Genomic DNA, 19,580 nt, shown 5'->3' on the forward strand with positions numbered 1-19,580 from the left:
AAGCAGCTGACTACCGAAGGGGGAACAGAGGTAACAGCTGATGAAACCGACCCTGATACACACATGGCAACTTCTGCTGATGTACATGTTGAGTGGAACAGGGCTCCTCTCCAGCTGGATGAAGCTCGTCAGGACAATGGACGAACCGCCACTGCCAAGAAACAGCTGACCACCGCAAGGGGAACAGAGGTAACAGCTGAAGGAACCGACCCCAGTACAGACACACCCCTGTCAATTTCTGCTGATGTACATGAAGAGGAGAACTGTGCATCTCTCCAAGTGGATGAAGCTCGTCAAGACAATGGACGAACCGCCACTGTTGTCAGCAGCAAATGGGGCGATGGCAGACAAAACCGACACTGCAGGCAACGTGGAGACTCTCGCTTGTGGGGTTGGAGAGATACAAGCAGCTTGGACGGTGCGGCTGACATACCCATGAAGACCCTCGTCGATGTTGAAGAAAACAAGACTGAAGACACCCGATAGGCCTGCGCTCTAAATCTAGATGAAAATGAGACAAGTCTCTGATTGTTTATCGTAAGGAAACTAAAACATGTCTTTATAGCCCTTCACATATGACGACAAAGAAACATGACGTCACCAACCACAAGTAACAAAATAATTGCCCTTTAAAATCAGCTTTGCTTTTCTCCAATGTCCAAATTTGAACAAATTTGCTTGTAGGTGTTTTGTTGAGCATGGTCTAAGACAGGTTAATGCGTTTGAAGGTGGTTGTTTGAGCCTTGAAGAGACAAGCCAATGCGTTTGCGTGTGACTATGACTGCAAAACTCACAATGAAACATAGTCCTTTAACCATGCAGCATGGGCAGTTAGTCTTAGTCACGTTATTTCAAACAGCCTATAATGTACTTGGCAGAGAAGCCGGGGCGTGTTTCTTAACAATTCCCTCATTGCCCCATTGCGACTCTCATCAGGATTTCCTGTTCTACTTTTAAAACTATCAATATCCAGTTTTTAATATAAGTATTTTATTATTTTACTGAAGGATTCTGATACCCAAACAAGTTATAGACTATTGCTAACGCATACGCATTTGCAATTTTAGGGCCTTTACTATGGCAAGAGAAAATAACATGTACGAAATGATGTTTGAAATATGTTTACGTTTATGTCAAACTAAAAATACGTTGTCTAGTTAACAGGCAAGCAAAGAAACTAGCCAGTTTACTCAGGAGTAACAGAGGAAAGTCCCGATGTTAACAAAGCTGCCAAATGTTAACCAGAAAAATATTCGGGAATAATTTTCGCATTCTCTTACTGCGCTTCTCAATTGTAGTATCTGCCCGACACCTGGCGACAAGGGGCTGTGAATGATGATAGAGTCCAGATTCGTAAATAAAGCTGTAAATAATCCCTTCTGCCTTGGGAAAAAAAACTGCATGACTTTTACCATACAAGAAAGTTTGTAACATTATGTATGCAAAAGACAGGACTGCATAGCATTGTTAGATAGCCTAAGGTAATACTCAAGGTAAAAAGATTGTTAGTGTAGTGAACATGGCCGCTTGTATTGTATGGACTATGTAAAAAAAAAGGCGAACTGTATCGTACCTTTGCTGGATACGTAATACTCTCTCTCACTCAAGGCCGCATGCTCCCAAGGGGATCGTAGCGCTCGGCATATGGTCCTCCAGGTAGATATGTCTCTAGCTCCCTCCCAGGCGGTGTTCAGGTTGAGGTCATCCTTCAGTTGGTCCCTCTGGTACGGGACCATTTGGTGGGCGTCGGCTCTCTCAGCGGGGTTGCTGGCTCCAGGGGAGGGTCCGCCCACACAATGTGACCAAAGAGGTGGAGATGTTCGCACATGAGTATGGATAGGACGAGACTGTTGTAGAGTTTTGTTTGAAGGGAGAGCTCCCTGTTACACCATATGTTGTCCAGACTAGCCATCGTGGCGGCGGCACGACCAATTCGGAGATGAGTGTCGGAATCAGTCCTGCAGTCGGATGAGATTGTGCCACCAAGGTAGCAGAACCTGTCCACAGCTTCAACCTGGTGGGCGTTGATCACAGGTCCAGCTTGGGGGGTCTCATAGTCGCAGAGGGACTGTACCTTGGTCTTCTCCCAGCTGGCCATCAGGCCGAGCGGATACGTAATAGGTAAAAAAACAATTCTACCAAGTGATCATCTGTATGGAAATTGTCTATGTAAAAGGAAGTACTGTTTGATACCTTTGATGAGTAATACTCAAAATTTCTAACATTTTGATCATTTGTATAAGAGTTCAAGCCCCCGTCTAGTACTATGTTTAACAAGACCATAGCACACCTAGGTCAAAAGATACAAAAAATTGTTCTGCTGCAGTACCAAGGTCACATACCAGGGGGCCCAAAATCAACATTGAATTTCGGCTTCCCAATACCTGCCCACATACCAAATATCATTGTAATCAACAAAGAGGTTCTTAAGTTATGCTTACAACAGTAGTCCGGAAACAGACACACAGAGACACACACACAGACACACCCAAAACTATATCTGATAAAAGATAAAAATGGCAAAGTGGCCTAAGACATGCGCTATAGCATCAGGACATCACCAGTCAGTGTTGTCGGTCCGATAAGCATAAGCATTAATGATGATTTAAACCATATTCTGCATCAAGAGGCATTTTCTTATCCACCAGCTCTGCAGATGCACTAGTGCACCGTTAGGTACAATATTATAATGATGGGGCATTTGTTCGTCATAAGTCTCCAAAAGAAAGGAAAGCATGCCAAACATATGAAATGACATATCAAAAGTGCTGTAAAAACTCAGATAATAAATTATACCCACCAAAATGTGTAAATAATTCTGAATTCATCAAGTACCGATTCACGATTCATAATGCGTAAATAATGATATATACTATGAAACTCAACAAGACTCCTTGTTGTAAGATTTAACTATTGATTTTTCATTGTGTAATAAGTAACAATTTAATGCTGCTGTGATATGGAAAAGCCAGTGTAATTCAATTGTCAAATGCTATAGGGTGTCTGCACGTGACGACATATCCGCAATGTTGAATGATGACGTCAGACTCAAGATGTCGCTCATATACAAATCAAATCTAATACTGAGTAAATTACGGGTATTACTTCCGGTCGTTTCTAGTGACGCTGAAGAAGAGTGATGGATGTCACTCTATACGTCCGTAAGTAATCTCCGTAATTTATCTAGTAGTATTTGTTTATTTATTGGTAAATGTCACAACACATAACACTGAGTCTCGAGGCAGCGTAGCTGATATTGGAGAGTCAACAGATAGGGGCAGACAGATGTATAGGTAATAGTATCCAGTAGTAGAGTTTGAATTGTATATGACTATTGTTTATCTAGATGTCTATAGTAACCTTCATCAACGTGACCCATGATATCATACATGTGCATATTGTCAAAGCCGTGGCGTAACACCTCAGTTGCAAAATATACAGATTCTACTTTACCTCGTAACTTCTGATAAGTCAAATAATCCAACATGGCGGACAATTCTTACGCCATGACCACGTCAGTGCAAACACCCTGTATATGATTCACTGCTTTACAAGATTGAGAAAATTTAGAAGTTGAGCTGGTGTTATTTACACACGATGAGAATGTATTCTTATCTGTTAAGTGAAAAAGATGATTCAGTATTATCCAGACGAAAAAAAGCGCCATGTGGAGAGCTACAAAATGTAACCAGCAAAAAGACAGATTCAAAAACTAATTCTATAAAATGCGCAAAATCTAAAAATGTAACGTTGGTAAACATAAATTCGCGGGGTATTTAAATTCGCCATTTTTAGAAACGGTTTATTTTAGGGAAATGTGCTAGAGGCAAAATCAGTTGTAACGCCAGCAATGCAAACCGGATAGACTAACGTATTCAGAACACTGGCTGAAGAGCTTCGATAACCATGCATCAGAAGTTGGCGACGTCAAAAACTCTCCGTCCCTTATTGACACAGTCTGAGGGCTTCGAGGGAAAATCACACTACACGGTTTTTCGCTGGTTTATAAGACAAATGTCATATCCGCTTCCTGCTAAACATAATTATTTACAAGACAACTTATTACAATCTCTATTGCTAACCTGCAACTGGATTCTAAGTGTGATCAATCATCAAAACTCCTCTTTGTTGCTACAACCTACAGCACGTGTATTTTCTCGCCGCCATATTATTACCCAGGATCTTGTTGTCAAGCAGACGACAAAGGTTTGTAAGGAACACTTTTTTGTCTAAATGTTGCGTGTAATAGTGGACTGAGGACGATATTTTCCTCAAAGTTTGCTCCTAACACAACAAGGAACACATGGACATAGTAGGATTACCATTGCTACGGAATCCAGCTAACTTTCCATGAATAATGTACACGTTGCCATGACGGTGGATGTCGACTTTGAGTGACGTTCTACCGACTCAACAAACGGCATGTTACCGAAGGCCTGATGTGTGCGGTACGACCGTTTTGTCGTGTGTTTATTTTTGTTCGGACACGTTTATATGACCTTGGCACTCTCTTCAAGTCAAGATGGGCACAACAGCTGCTGTATAAAAGCTAATTTGCGGCATATATTAATGACGAATCTTTTCTCCCGGAATAATGTTCGCACCTGTCCAAGAGCACTGTCATTCTGCGTGCGGCGGACGTTATAATTAGTTTCAAGTTGAAATATTATTGTGTCAGCACGACTAGAGTTAAAATCTAACATATATAGCATTAGTGCAAAGATAGTACATGATACTGACAGAATAACAGAGAAAATGATGGTTTATTGTTCTGCCAGATTGATTTCAATCAAACATTATCGGAAAAAATGCGATTTTATGTTAACCAACGTTACATTCAAACGATGAAAAGGTTTATGATACAGAATGCAGAAAGATTCAGGTGCACAGAAATAACTTTGGGTGCACGACATAAAATAAAGTAGAATATCAGCAAAACGTACATACAAACCCTACTTCCTCTCTTCTGTTTGTAATTCTTGCCTACTAATTTAAGCAAGTAAAACATCAGGTACAATTGTATTAATTTTCTTTCTGGTACTCAAATTTCAAAAATATTCTGTATACTAGTGTTCGTGTACAATGATACCTTTACCTTGTAGCCCTCAAACATATCTTGGAGCACTGATGCACCAAAAAATAGGTGCGCAGCTCCAATATAGGGTGCACAAAAGTGTACATGCACAACTCATCGGGATCCATTATCCATTATCCAACATTCACTGTGTGGTGGTATGTGTATTTACAAACCTACTGGCAAAATATTATGGAGCCACATTAACAAAGATATTAATTGTAGTGTGCCGGCCCCATGATTCAATTTGTAACAACATTACTTAATGAAGAATACATAACATGGTGCCAATCGCTTTGAAGTTCTTGTCTTTCTTTTCATTGTGATGTTAGCGTTCTTTATAGTTGCACTCAATGAGACCAGATGTTGACTACCGGTGACACAGCGCGGGCGCATGGCGATCTCTTGCCATCTCTATCGGGCCAGCATTTGCCCTTTCGGCCCTACCAGTTTGAGCCTGACGCAGAAGTAACTGATAACTGATAGCGAACCAGAATTTCATGGAAATGATTGAGGAGCCGATGTCCTCGTTGAACTGAGCTCGCCCGTCCTCCTGCGTCATGATTTGCTTGTAGATTTCCTTGGCATTGTTGCGCATTGTTACATGTGGAATGTCTGATTGTAGGTTAACCTGCTTTTGGCGGAAGACCACCCTGAAAGACAAACACTGAACACACACTGATATTAAAGATGCTGGGGAATATTCAGAAACTGCCGGAGAATTGCTCCTACAAAGACATTGGTTTGTTGCTGTTAGGTGAGAAGGATCATGACAACTATCTACTACTATTATGTTATAAATTTGTCTGTTATGTGTTTAACGTTAGAATGACATTCGACACAAACATCACATACTAGGTCCAAAAGGTGAGTTGCAGATGACTGATGCCATGCTTCTTACTACAGGAAATGATACAATAAATGCAAAAAGAATAGTTAAAAATGTTTGCCTAATTTTACGATCCATACCCGTAGGAAGGCCTAGTGGAGGCTATTATTTATGTATGTATGTCTGTCCTGTTACATTAGGTACTGTACCATAGGAAGATTAGCTGATACTGATGTAAGCTAATTATGGAACCTTTTAAAATGAAAGTCGAATCAGATCAACACCATTATAATATATTCTATCACTATTTAATACTGTATGTATCAGATATGATGATATCAGTATATAAACACACCAGTTGGATAAGAGTAAACAGTGGCACCAACCTATAGAGATAAACAATATGGTAATCTCGCAAAGGTTTGATACCATGAAATGACTCATTAGTTAGATTAAAGTACACTGTCGCACCAGTCTATAAAATATATTCTAAAAAACTTATTTATATAGTATTTGAGTGTATGTCTTGCTTAACACTGGTTGCTAAGGACCCGACAGTAACGTTAACACGTAAACATAACGGGGGCCGCCCGAACCTCGCACGCGCCCGAACATCGCACGGATTTTTTACTGATCTTATTTTGCATAAGTACGCCGTGTTTGTGTCCAATGACTATGCTGATAAGGAAGGTAAATAACCCAAGTTAATGCACATAATTGTCATTTATATTCAAAACATATGTGTACATATTCATTTCTTGTTTTGTCGAAAAGTAGTATTTTGACAATAATGATGGCAACGCTGAGTAGAGGGTCACTGCGTAGCTAGACGGCCCGGCACCTAAATATACGACCTGTGCCAAGCAGATACATAAGTCACACAGCTATCATACACATAAGAAAAATAATTTCATAAAACACTAAAAATTTGGGTCTTTAAGTGTTTGTTGAGAAGAAAACCGACCAAAGAAAAACAACGTAAACATTGCTGTCGTCTGACGACGTTGTTTTCCCGCCATTTTTTTGGACCGCGATGGTGGCGGGACGATTCAACGCACAGCTTTGTTACGCTCTAACATGTGATTGTGTACCGTCTATGAAAAGGAAACTGAATACAGAGATGGCGAAGATGTTTCACAATAAGTAGACGGAGTATTGTTGATGTAAGCGGTGTCGTTTTTTCGTAATGATTTCGTAAGTCGGGCCGCATCAATACGTACGTCGGGCCGCGTAGTAGCCTATTTCCCGTGGGAACATGAGCTGGGATGCGATAGATATAGCCCTTCTCACATGACGTTAGAAGTGCACACAGTCAAAATTTTCCGGTCAAAAGAAAGCTAGAATATAGCAGACTTCAAGCCTTATTTACATTTCCCTATCTTCATCACCAACTTCCGAAGAGAGCAAAATTACCAAAGCGTACTAAGTTAGGCACACTATCTGGCGTAGCACTAAATCAGAAGGTACATTCGTGAAAATGTCTCACAGCGTCTTCCGCATGTAACGCGGAGCATGAAGGGCCCATGAACAGTATGAATACATTTCTTGTCCAAGTATGGTCTTTAGATGAATGTGTTCAAAATTCATTCATTAAAACCTGACCACTCTCTGGCAACCAGCAATGGAGCGCCGTGAGTTCCAGCGCGTAAAAAAACGTCCGATGGTTGGGCACCCCCCGTTATACAATGACCTTTTTAAGCTCTCCTAAATGCACCATCGGTAATCCCAGAGGCATGAACACTTTAGATAGACAGATACTCATGACAGTTAACACCCAATAAGACGTTTCAATATGTGGCTTTCTCCAGATTCTCGGGGGTATAATGTTATGAAAGCTGACGATATCCCCAAGATTAAACCAATACCCTGATCTCATCTTGAAAACCATCAAGACAGAAAACACTATTTGCCCTTTAACCACAAGGCAAGCCCTTTGCATCTGTTTGAGAATGTGATTTTCACAAGCCCGATATCTTTACAGTTTACCTTAATTTCGGAAAACGTTGCCCTATCACAGGCAAAGGCACTGCCGATGCTACTACTTTGGATAGGCTTGTTATCATTGACAAACACACAGTTGTCATCGTCTAAGCCTTTGAGGTTACTTCTGCACAATTTATAAGAGCCCCTATCTGCAAAGAAAAGGCCTATAGTGGAGACGTTCTCACCGACACCGGGAACCACGGAAGAGAGGGGAAGTTCTTCTATTCCCTGAACAGAACGGAGCGTGTCTCGCAGGGTTGCGGCGTCACCCTCAAAAGATGTACCCCTGAAACATGTGAAATATCCGTCTATTTTGGGTTACAACAGACAAGAATCATTACCTTTATACACTGTACCTCGATGCTTCTGTTTGCATTGTATTGTCCAAAACACTAAAAACCTATGGGTCCCGGATATCGGAGATACAGAAACATGACCTTCGTGAATCATGTGGTTCCCGGCTGTATCCAAGGTAAGGTATTTCCCAAATGAAACCAAGAGTGCGCTGTTTCATACTTCTATTCGTTGTTGTCTTGCAATTGCGCAAGAACAATACATCTCGGATAGTATTTATTTATATTTCTCGGATGCATCATCTAAATATTGAATATTGTAGTAGCAGTGTTAGGCTTTGTCTTCATCTTCAGTCGAGAAAAAGGGAAAAAACAATTCACCAGTTTGCCAATCTCTTTCACATTTGTTCCCTCCGGATAGTTGTTGACTTTGGTGCGGATATAATTCATGCCTATTTCGTTTCTTGCAAACTCGAAGACGTGCGCGTGCATCATCTCGTAAACACCAGCATCCCGCCATGTTTGGGACACTCGCATGTCACAGATCATCCCGCCGTGTCCTCTCTTGTCGACTTTTTCCAGCTTAACGAATCCGATCTGACAGAAAACGACAACCCTTGAATATGATTTTGTAAATGATTTTTTTTGATTTTGTTGTATTTTCGGCTTAAAAATGATCTTGTTAATTTTCAGGCCTTGTTGCACCAAATATGCTTATTTTGGACTCCTGCGCTTTGGTGATAAAAACAAATTACCCGATCCGAAGTCCTACCCAGCAGAGATCGTAACCAACAAAAGGTTTGCACACTCCCACGAATGTCTTGTGGCGAAGCGGAAGAGCTTAAAAACGGGGGGAAAGGGCAACAGACCAAACCACGCGAACCCGTTGAGCAAAGCCGAAATTAAGATTTTGGAGGAGTAGAAGCTTATTAGACCGTACAACCCCGAGACCCTCATCAGTGGTCTCTGGCTCAACAATACTATTTTGTTTGGGATGAGGTCCAGGGCAGAGCACAACAGTATGCTTTTGGGGCGGGGGACGCAGTATGTTGAAATTCAGCAAGCGGGCAACCAAGACAAGGACCGGTGTCACTTCCGATTTCCGGCCATTCAGGCCCCGAGCCGACGCCTGCCCAGAGAGTCCACTCTGCCCGGTCAACTTATACAGAGAATACAGGAAACGTCGACCAATGACGCAGATGAACCCTACATCGCCATTATTTCTTGGCATGAACCGAGTCTTGTACATAAACGCGCCGATGGGTAAGAATAGGATCGGAACAATCATGTCTACTTTATCGGAAAAAGTAGGACTCACTGGCCGAAAGGTAAGCCACAGCGCGAGGACGAACATGATGCTGACGCTGGTAGCGGCCAACGTTCCCCCTACTCGAAACGTCCAGCTGTCAGGTCACCGGATTCTACAATCTGTGAACAGTTATTCGTTCGCGACTGAAGACCAGCAGAGGAAGATGTGTTACATCCTGATGGGAAGCGCAGAAAGCTGTAAACCATCCGCACCTTCAGCACCGGCATTGTCCTCCACACAGCCAGCAATCTAGATCAGCTTCGTTGGCGCCACGATTCAAGGGGGCACCATCCACATCGGCGAGTCATCTCATAACGCACAAGCTTCGCAGGAGATCAACATTCTGTTTTTGTACGTGTGTTAAAGCGTACAACTTTTAGAAATAACGTGTTTTTGTATGTAATTTGTTAACGTTACAAAGCAAGGGCAACTAAACTCACAGATGCCATCGAATCGAGTTTTTTTCCCCGAATCATTTCTCGAATTGATGTTTCTCGTATGAAATAAAGTTGTTGACGCAGAATGTCTCGGATTCTCTCCCTTCGTTCAGTAGATTGGCAATCAAATTAATGTTCTGCGACGCAGGAATGACATATATAAAACACAACACGGTGTATTCCGTATCACCCTTGGTCCCAGCCCTCCCTCGGGTCGGATCCGACTCGCGGTCGGGCTGGTGCCTCGGATGTTGCGGAATACACCGTGTTGTGTTCTTTTTGTACATGTCTGCAATTAGCCTTTTGGCATGAACTTAAAGAGCATGCCTGTACTATATAATGACCTGACCCAACCCGATAAAAGGCGAAACATAAACAACCAGCCCTCAGTCTAACATAAACCTTCGTGGTGTTCACATCGCGGAGAGCTCCGGTTGTACTATGTACTTCAAAAGTTACGCTACCCACTGATAGAACAACTTCACTGGTTTTTGTATGATCAGTATGTGTCAAACTTCAAACGGCAAATGTCACCGAAATAAAATTCAAGGGCGTAGCTGCAGCCTGACGCTATAAGGCAGCTTGCCCCGGCCCGCAGTACAGTCCCGCGCGGTGAAATGTGCCGCGACCGCCGGGTAAATAGCCAGAACGCTTCGGTAAACCATACACCCGTCTAGCCACAAGTACTGGGGGTTTTCAAACATTTCAAATGCATGTGTGACGATGTGGTGTGGTATATTGAATAAACCCACAGAAAGGAGTAATTCCCGACTTAGTGCCGACATATTACGGGGAAAAACACGACAAAAGTCTGAAGGACTTTGAGCCGTTTATACATACAAGTCAACAGGAAACCGTTACTCACCGCAGCGCACGCCTCGCGAAAGCCACCACCCTATATAACGTTATACCGTCGGTGCGATGTTTGCGAGTATATTCAATGATTTGTAACGGAGTTGAATGGGTTATTTTGACAATGAAGTAGTTCTACTAATAAAAGCAGCTTGCTCTGATCTAAAATCAGAGGCAAAAGTATGACGAGATTCAAACACAGGGTGCTTGACTGTGGTAACTGAATACTAGTACTAATATAATTTTTTGTGGATAGTCAGCGCGACCGGGCGGGTTATCGAGATTTTCCTTCGTCGATCTTCCCATCAAGAATTGTTCTTCTTTACAATCGTAATCTATAGGCTTGGCTGAGTTAGAAAATGGATACTTTTTGCCCCGAGACAGCCTCAAATGTGATACAATGAAACTCGCTTTTCAAACTTTCAAAATTCCCGTCAACCGAAATATGCAAATGACTTCCTGTTTACGGTTCGGAGGTCGTGACCTTTGACCAATCTAACACGTCTGTCTGTTTACATTCCACCCCGTGAAGAAAGATGAATATAGCTCAATCATTGTGCAAAATCACTTACCTCAACGCTCCTTTCAGCACAGTACCTACCACCCTACACAACAGCGTTGCTCCTCTGTTAGTGTTTCTAACACGGCCTTGGATTTCCAGTAACGTAACTACAGTTATACGTACCTGTCAGCGAGTTTATGCAACAAAATATTGCGTGTTTAGGTCAGAGAATATTGTCCACTACAGCACATTATGGGAAAAATGTGCTGCTGTTGACTACAACAAAAGCTTTCAAAAATACAAATGTAACTGTACAAGATAAAAACGAATAAAATGAGTCATGATGTTGATAGATATAGCTCTTTGTGTCAGAAGTGGTGGCCCTGAAAAGGGCCGGTGGATACAATTTCTCCAGGAAAACTTTCACACCCACTTGTGGCCGAGATAAGCTTTTCCCCGTGGGTTAGGGAATCTGCCGCGTACCAGCTTCAAAACACACTTTGGCATGATCTCACGGACCGTCCCACCGCCAGCGATGACCAGTCGTCTTGCGGCGGGTTCCAGGGCGATGTCTTCTGCCAGCTTCTGATCTTTTCTCCTCAAGTAACGGTCATCGTACCAGGGGCTGGGCATCATGTTGGCCATAGTTGCCCAGAAAGTTTTGTACTTTACCTTTCTCAAGGCCGCGTTTTCCTCACAAGCAGGCTGCTGACCCAACCACAAAGGCTCAGGGGTTGTCACACACGGTTTACAAAGACATCGTGGACACTCAGCAACCCCGTCTGCCTGGGGGATCAGGGCAGCAAGACCTGCCTGATCGGCGGGTGGGGGTGGGGGAAGTGGGTCGTCCTGGGGGTCGGCTTGTGGTTCGGGTGGGTTCTGGGGTGGGTTGGCGCCGGGAGGTGCTTCTTGGGGATGCTCGGAGTGCGGCACACTGCTGACTTCGACCACATCACCGTCTCCAAAGCCAAAATGATCGATAAAACCTCGCATGTACTCTTCACCGTCGGGAGTTACACAAAACGTGATGTGCTTTCTGCCCGCCATTCTCTGACACTGTACCAGGAAATTTTGGCGGGAACAGGAAGTCAGCCTGACCTCTTTGGAGCGAGGTGTGACACTCCCCACCAGGATCGTCTCATGAACAATACTTTCCTATCTCAGAGGTCAAGCTGATACACGCTTTTCAAGATGTTCTACAGGAATAGTGACGCTATTCTTCACAAGCGCGTGCCCCTTTGATTGTCAACAATATATGAAACACTATACCGATTAATCATTTTCAGTTATGATTTTTTTAACAAAAAAATATGTTCCCATCATACCCGAAAAGCGCCGCATTCCCGCCTAAATGCTTCTTCCAGCAGATGAAGGTGTTATACTTGTCACTCCAACAATATGCAAAGCACCGAGGTCAAAAATCTTTCTAAGCTCTTGCAAAGGGATAATGTCGCAACATTACACAAATATGAGTATTATTCAACTGCCTTTAATAAATACAACACAACAGCATTCATTGTATCGACTTCACATAAAAATAATTCTTCCCATGATCCCTCGACTACTTACTATAAAAAGGGAAAGGGCGCCAAATTTGGCCTCTACTCCACTCTCAACTTCACATCGCTCGGTCGATATTCACAAACGCGTTTTCTGTAGCAGTCATGGCTGAAGGTGGCCTACCCCCAAGGCCACCTCTCGCGACCATCAATGGCAACGATGTCAACGATCCGCTGTCGCGGAAGAAGACATTGAAGAATGGGAGAATTTCCCAAACGAAACGGTCCGTCAGAAAGACACTGGAGTGTCTGTTTCCTGCAGACACGAAGGAAGAGGGCGAGGCGCAGAGAGATAGGATGGAAGAGAAAATCAAGCAAGTAAAGACGCTGATGGGAGGCGTCGACGCAACGACTAACACGGACATGATTGACACCCTCATGGACTGCTACGTGTCAACGAGGGAACGTTTTTTATCGTCCGGCACCGCCCCCCTTTGCGATTTTCAACCCTGTCCCGTTGGGAGGGAAAGGCAAGGGCTCTTCGTAGTCGCCGAAGATTCACTGCGATACCTGCTGGCCACCGTCAGCCAGCACGACGAGCCAGTATCCAGCCCTGACCCAGAAAAACACGGAAAGCCACGGTGCCCCGAGGCGCTCACATTGAGGAAGGTCACGTACATTGGCCACGTCGCTGTCGTCAAGATACAGTGTCGACGAGGGTGCATCTACCGGTGGACGTCCTCACCCCACGTCGGGAAACCATTTCTTGTGAACTTGAGGTAAGTACGATATCCTCATCAATTTATGAAATTGACCCGGGAAAGGGGTGTTGCACGGTCGGAAGTATGGGCTAAAAAAAAAATGAGTTTGTTATTATCTCGTGGGTCGCCCTTTGCAAATAGCTACATCATTAGCTGTCTCAATAGGGATGCTTTCAAACAGGGTACATCTGAAGAGAAGCCCCTCACATTTTCAATGCAATACTGATAAAAAATACAATGGAAACAAAAGAAAGTAACGAAAAGTTTAAAAGTGTTGTCCTTCAAAAGCGACTTATATATTCTATAAGGCACCTGCTACCTGTTTACATTTTGATAGCTAAAGGATGTATATTTTTCCTGTCACAGGATAGCACATGGATACTTATCCAGCGGCATCTTGCCAAACCAGTATCAAAGGATATGTAAAGCCGCAGGAATCGGCAAGCTATCTGATGACAAGCTGAAGAAGTGTAAGGATATTATTTGCCTCTTGTTTGTCACCACACAGTATTTGTGTAGTTATTTTCATATCTGATAGATATCTACGACGTTGTACAGTAATGAAACATTAGCACTTCTTCTAATAGATGTGCAGAATTAGTCCAACATGCTCATAGATTTACATTTAGCACTACTAACTAGTACATAAAAAAGAGCTCTACTATTGAGGTTGAATTGCACAAAACTATAGAAAAAATTGATCTTGTAACTCTTTGAATAATCCTATGTTAGCTTTTCATCTACATGTACCTGTAAAGCGTTGTATTCCATGGTATTGATTATCATAGATAATTGCTGATCAAATCAAAAGCATCCATTGGAGAATATGAAACTGAAATTTTTGATGACCTCTACTCTCCCCTTTACAGCTATGATACTGTACAGTGAAGTCGTGGATGCCATGGTGACGGCGTCCATGGAAAAAGCTATGGATGAGGTAGGTCATTCTGCTTGCATTTTGTAAAAGACAACAAGTTTTTATTTTCCAATAGCTGGACAATAGGTGCGGTGTATAAATATAGTAAAGTAAAAGTAAAGCAATGACATCCTCAATTTAGGTGAAGCATGATGCTTTTCCAAGTACCTAGTGGTAGTGCGATGCAGTTTTGCTACAGCTCATGTTTTTGGCCAAGCACACTGGGCTGCCCCTAATCTGCTCGATAAGTGTGTTGGGTTCTTCTACGTGTAGAGGCTAATGCCTCAAGCTCCCTCATACATGGGGCCACCGTCTATGCATCACCATCCGAAATGACGAATGCAATCCCTTACAACATGCCCAGGCTGGAGTCGACCCAAGAATTCATGGAATAAATATACAATACATATATTTATAAAATTGTACCTATATATGTCCAACATATGCTAACAATGTAATAATCGCTGCTAACATGCTTTGGAACTTCTTGCATTGGTTTGTAGTTTGAATAGATCCCTATTGTAGGGGTGCTGATAGCAGAACACTCATTGCATATGTATAGATAGATACATAAAAAGTATGCCTGTAATTTACAACATAACTCTGACTCTTGTAGGAAATTGGAGATGGAGAGCAAGAAGAAGAGGAATCCAAGCTGAGCATTGTGACAGATGCCAGACATGCCCAGCGGAGGAATTCACATCGCTCCGACATAATGGCGTTGGGTCAGACGTAGGTCAACTGTAAAAGTATATTTTGACAAGACATATCACATTGAAGTAGATAGTAGTGGTTGACAGTGACAGTAACTATTTTGCTGCTCAAGTTCTGAAGATAGTTGCATTGTTCTTCATCTCTGAATTTCTTCCACATCTTCTCAGCAAACATCGTGTGCTGGGATACGCTCCGGTGACGAAAGCTGAAGAAGTGTCCAGCCAGAGGCACGAGATGAGGGGGACCAAGAAGCTGTATGATCGCTTTGATGAACTAGGTTTGTAGACAGTATTTGCTCTGATGAAAAAAAAAACAATAATCACAGTACACCTTACATGGTAACAATCAATGCATAATAAAGCCCAGATTGCAGAAGAGACACCTCGTTTAGAATGTACTAGTATGCAATAACAGAATTTTCCTTTCCTTGATCCCAGTCATGATTTTAAATGCTATTGTCTCATAATAGTATTGTGTTGTGACAGGTGTCCAGATTGTGGACCATGCCCATGACAGGAGTAATGTGATCAACAAACTCATCCGGGACCGACAACCATATCCTGATGGCTCCAAAACAACGAACTCCAACGACACCTGGCATGGTAAGACAAAGAGCATGGCAAACATACAATTTCATGGCAATGACTGTCAAACCAAGGAGGTTAAAATCTAAATTTGATTTGAACCTCCTTTGTCAAACCAATTTTGACTCATTGGTTTTGAGCTTTATTGTTTCACTTGAAAATACTAGTAAATTTTTCTACTTGAAACAGTGTTTGGCAGGGAAATGTTTCATTATAGGAGTACTATTAACAAAGTTGTGTTATTGTCCTGTTGTTAGAGCTATGGAAAATGGCAACATTTGTACTTTCATCAATAACATGACCACTGTATTACATCAATTAGCTTCTTGACATAAATGATAGATACAGTACATAAATTCCTTCTCCATCAACCCCAGCTACCAAGGGCATTGCACGAAAATTCAAGAAAGTCTCCCATGGTGCCAAGAGGACTGAGGGTGTCACCTGGCATGCCGAACTGGCTGATAAAGGTACGTATTTCTAATTACCAGTGTGTTGGAAAACTTATCTGTAGCTGCAACAATTTAGTAGAATGGCTCAATATGTGATCAAACACTATTCAAACATGCACCTGTTACCCCTGTGTGATCATGAATAGAACATAGATATTGGAGTGACAATTGAGTCTTTGGCAAATGCACATAAATTTGTAATTCATGTAATCCAAGGTACAGTACACTGTAAAATAATATTATCTTACCTATAGGTGCACCAGTGAAGACCCACTTTTATTGGTGCATGGCCAGGTGCGGCGGCAGTGAGCAGGTGCTACGAGAGTCACTACTGAACATAGTAGACCACTACCGGGTGGGTCCAACATGTGTTTCTGTGGGGAATCAACAACATGATATGAATTAGGACTCATGAAACCCATCTATGACTTGTAATTTGCAGAACAATTGCAGACAGAACATGGTCTATTGTATGTTCATGGGGACTTGCTGAGTATAACAAATTGCTTCGTCAGTTTACAGCAGCGTATACATAACAAAGCCTAGGTTCCTAGATTTGTGTTACAAAACAATGTGTATGAGGATAATACAAATCTACAGGTAAAGAAGGTTATGATGATGATGTTTGTCCATGGGGGGAGGGGGGTTCAATGAGGACCATGGCTTCAGCAAGAGGGTGTAACCTGGTAAGGTAGGAACAACGGCTCAGTATATGTCATTTGTATGTCAACAGAACCAGCACCAAAACTGTCATGAGGGCTCCAGGTGCCGGCGTGACCAGAACTACCTGCCTACAAAGTTAATCCTGACAGACCAACGTGCAGTGGATCTGCTACGGACGTTCATCACTTCCCAGGATGTCTACAAACATGCATCTGACTATGTGCGGGTAATGTGACCAGTTATTTTCCTTGGGAGTAGACCAAGAGGATCATGGGAGGGGGGAGTCCATTTTTATAGGTGTAAAGTCATTTTTCAAATATCTTACTTTAATCACAAACAAATGAATAATAGGTTGTTAGTGTGAAACAATCATTATGCTTGATGCCTTCAAGTATCAATAATCAAGATCTTACTCTTGCCATCTTGGTACATGTATACTTATTTAAAAGGAAAGGAAACCTGACTTACCTTTCGCTGTTGTATGTCGTTGTATGTCTCTGGTACAGACACATCTTCACTTCATCAGGTTTGGACCAGGCTTTCATTCAAACAACCATCATGTTTTATTGCTACCAACAGACTTCCAGGAAGTGGCCTTTCATGGAAAATCTTAAACTTTTTTAGTTATTAGATTTTAGCTGTCAAGTGAACTTGACTAAGACTTAGATAGCTGTACCCGGTGCTGAGTACTGAGACTTTGTAGATTTGATATTCACACTCTGTCTTCAGTCTTCAGCTCTTGACGTGATGTTCCTGGAGGTAAAGAGTTTCCAAGGATTCTGATATGTTCAGGACAAGTGACATACAAACATACATACAAAGAAAGACACAGGAATGACAATATAATGTGGTGTGATATTACTGAGATAACCAGAATACAATACAGAATAACCGGAACTATGCTGTTGAATATGATTTTGTTAGCTGCAATTTTCTCAGATGTAACTAGAGTATGTTTTTTTCCTACCATTTCAGTGCCGTGACACATTATACGTAGAATCCTTCAACAACGCTTGTCTACAGTACCTGGATAAAAGGATTTTCTTTGGATCTATGAACTATGGGCTGCGGATGGGTTTGGCTATTCTTGACTGGGTACGTATACTTTAGCTATGTTAGATCAGATATGTCCATTACCAGTATATCAGTTAAATCTGGGGTAAGTATGTATACTTTAGCTATGTTAGATCAGATATGTCCATTACCAGTATATCAGTTAAATCTGGGGTAAGGGAATTATACACCAATACAATGTACTAGTACTTGCCAATATGGAAAACAGAATTTGACAGTAACATAGTAATAGAGAGCAAATTTAAGAATAAAAAAAAAAAACTGTGCAAGCAGGTCTTATTCAAGTTGTAACTGTGATTATATCTTTTCCAGAATGAGCATGTCGACCGACATGCAACGTCAAGATACGTCAAGTACAGTGTGGCCAACCCCAGGCAAAACGAGGGCCAAAGGGTCTTGGTGGCCAAGACAAACACCTTCCTCCATGACATCGAGGGGACGTTTGTGGGCAGGGTACGGCACAATGAAGATCTTCCTGCCCTCCCCCCCAGGCGTGCCAGGCAAGACGTGCAGCATGAAGATGGGGACAGATTTTCAGATGCTGATGACAGTGGCAGTGGCTACTCTTCATCTGACGAGTAGTTTATCATGTATCATGACAACATTTTTTGTGTAGATGACTAACTTAGCATGTATTATTGACTATATTTGGTTATGTTCATGTGACTGGTGTACTATTTTTTGGCTGGACCCATGTCAGGGTGGGGAGTGAAAAGTTGCCCAAGTGTGAAAAGTGCAGCAAGATTATTGTGTGTTATTCTACTTGTCAACTCATCATCTAAAGTTAGTGCTGTTATATTGTGCATTTTTTTTATCTGACTAAGACCATTGTTCTTTTGTAGATGTATAACGTTAAAGTCATGCGAGTGGAGACTTTGTGAGACTTTGCAAGTGAGGATGTAGGTGTTAAAAGCAATTATGCTAGATAAGCTGTGTTACAGGCACAGATGCAGTACGGCTATTGTAACTTACTATAAAAATGACACTTGATTCAAGTACAACTACAGTAAAACTTGGCAGTTCAAGTGCTTCTCCATTTCAAGGAGATTCCATTATACAGTATATGACATGTTTACCTTATAATGTTCTGTGTTAGGCATAAGTAGATGCAAATATAGGAATTGATGTTGGTGGGTGTGGGAGTGAAAAGTTGCTCAAATGTGAAAAGTGCAGCAAGATTATTGTGTGTTACTCTACTTGTCAACTCTTCATCTAAAGTTAGTGATGTTATATTGTTCCTTTTTTTATGTGACTTATAGTAAGACCATTGTTCTTTTGTAGATGTATAACGTTAAAGCTTTTTATATGCGAGTGGAGACTTTGTGAGACTTTGAAAGTGAGAACGTAGGTGTTAAAAGCAATTGCTGTAAGGCTATTGTAACTTACCATAAAAGTGACACTTGATTCAAGTACAACTACATTAAAATTTGTCAGTTCAAGTGCTTCTCCATTTCTAAGGTGATTCCATGACATAGAATGTTATAATGTTCTAATGTTCTGTATTAGGCATAAGGAGATGTAAATATAGGAATTGATGTTGTTTAACACTATTTGAGTGTTATTTTTCATATGTATCCAAGTGTACAACAAGCAAAACACATACTAGTAAGTTATCAAAGGTAAAAAATTAATTTTGCC

General features: G+C 41.9%; 1 protein-coding gene and 1 pseudogene across 1 annotated transcript; both read left to right on the forward strand.

Annotated features, from left to right (window-relative positions):
- The first annotated feature begins 8,318 nt into the window (after window positions 1-8,318).
- Window positions 8,319-9,741, forward strand: LOC136420287 (uncharacterized; annotated as a pseudogene).
- Window positions 9,742-12,943: 3,202 nt separating this feature from the next.
- LOC136420489 (uncharacterized) lies at window positions 12,944-19,492 on the forward strand. The gene is made up of 11 exons (XM_066407443.1): window positions 12,944-13,557; window positions 13,906-14,009; window positions 14,409-14,476; window positions 15,072-15,187; window positions 15,337-15,446; window positions 15,655-15,771; window positions 16,131-16,223; window positions 16,460-16,560; window positions 16,939-17,094; window positions 17,844-17,963; window positions 18,255-19,492. Exons 1-11 carry the CDS (start codon window positions 12,944-12,946, stop codon window positions 18,522-18,524), a joined length of 1,869 nt encoding a protein of 622 aa, XP_066263540.1. The 3' UTR covers window positions 18,525-19,492.
- Window positions 19,493-19,580: the final 88 nt, after the last annotated feature.

This window comes from Branchiostoma lanceolatum, chromosome 15 (genome assembly GCF_035083965.1).
Source record: "Branchiostoma lanceolatum isolate klBraLanc5 chromosome 15, klBraLanc5.hap2, whole genome shotgun sequence".
In the NCBI taxonomy this organism is placed as follows: Eukaryota; Metazoa; Chordata; class Leptocardii; order Amphioxiformes; family Branchiostomatidae; genus Branchiostoma; species Branchiostoma lanceolatum.

Bases quoted from the DNA above. Each gene is read 5' to 3' on its own strand.
- LOC136420489 (XM_066407443.1), top strand. From the start codon at position 12,944: ATGGCTGAAGGTGGCCTACCCCCAAGGCCACCTCTCGCGACCATCAAT. The intron at 14,010-14,408 runs GTAAGGATATTA...TCCCCTTTACAG, and splicing joins TGATGACAAGCTGAAGAAGT to CTATGATACTGTACAGTGAA. The intron at 15,447-15,654 runs GTTTGTAGACAG...GTGTTGTGACAG, and splicing joins TGATCGCTTTGATGAACTAG to GTGTCCAGATTGTGGACCAT.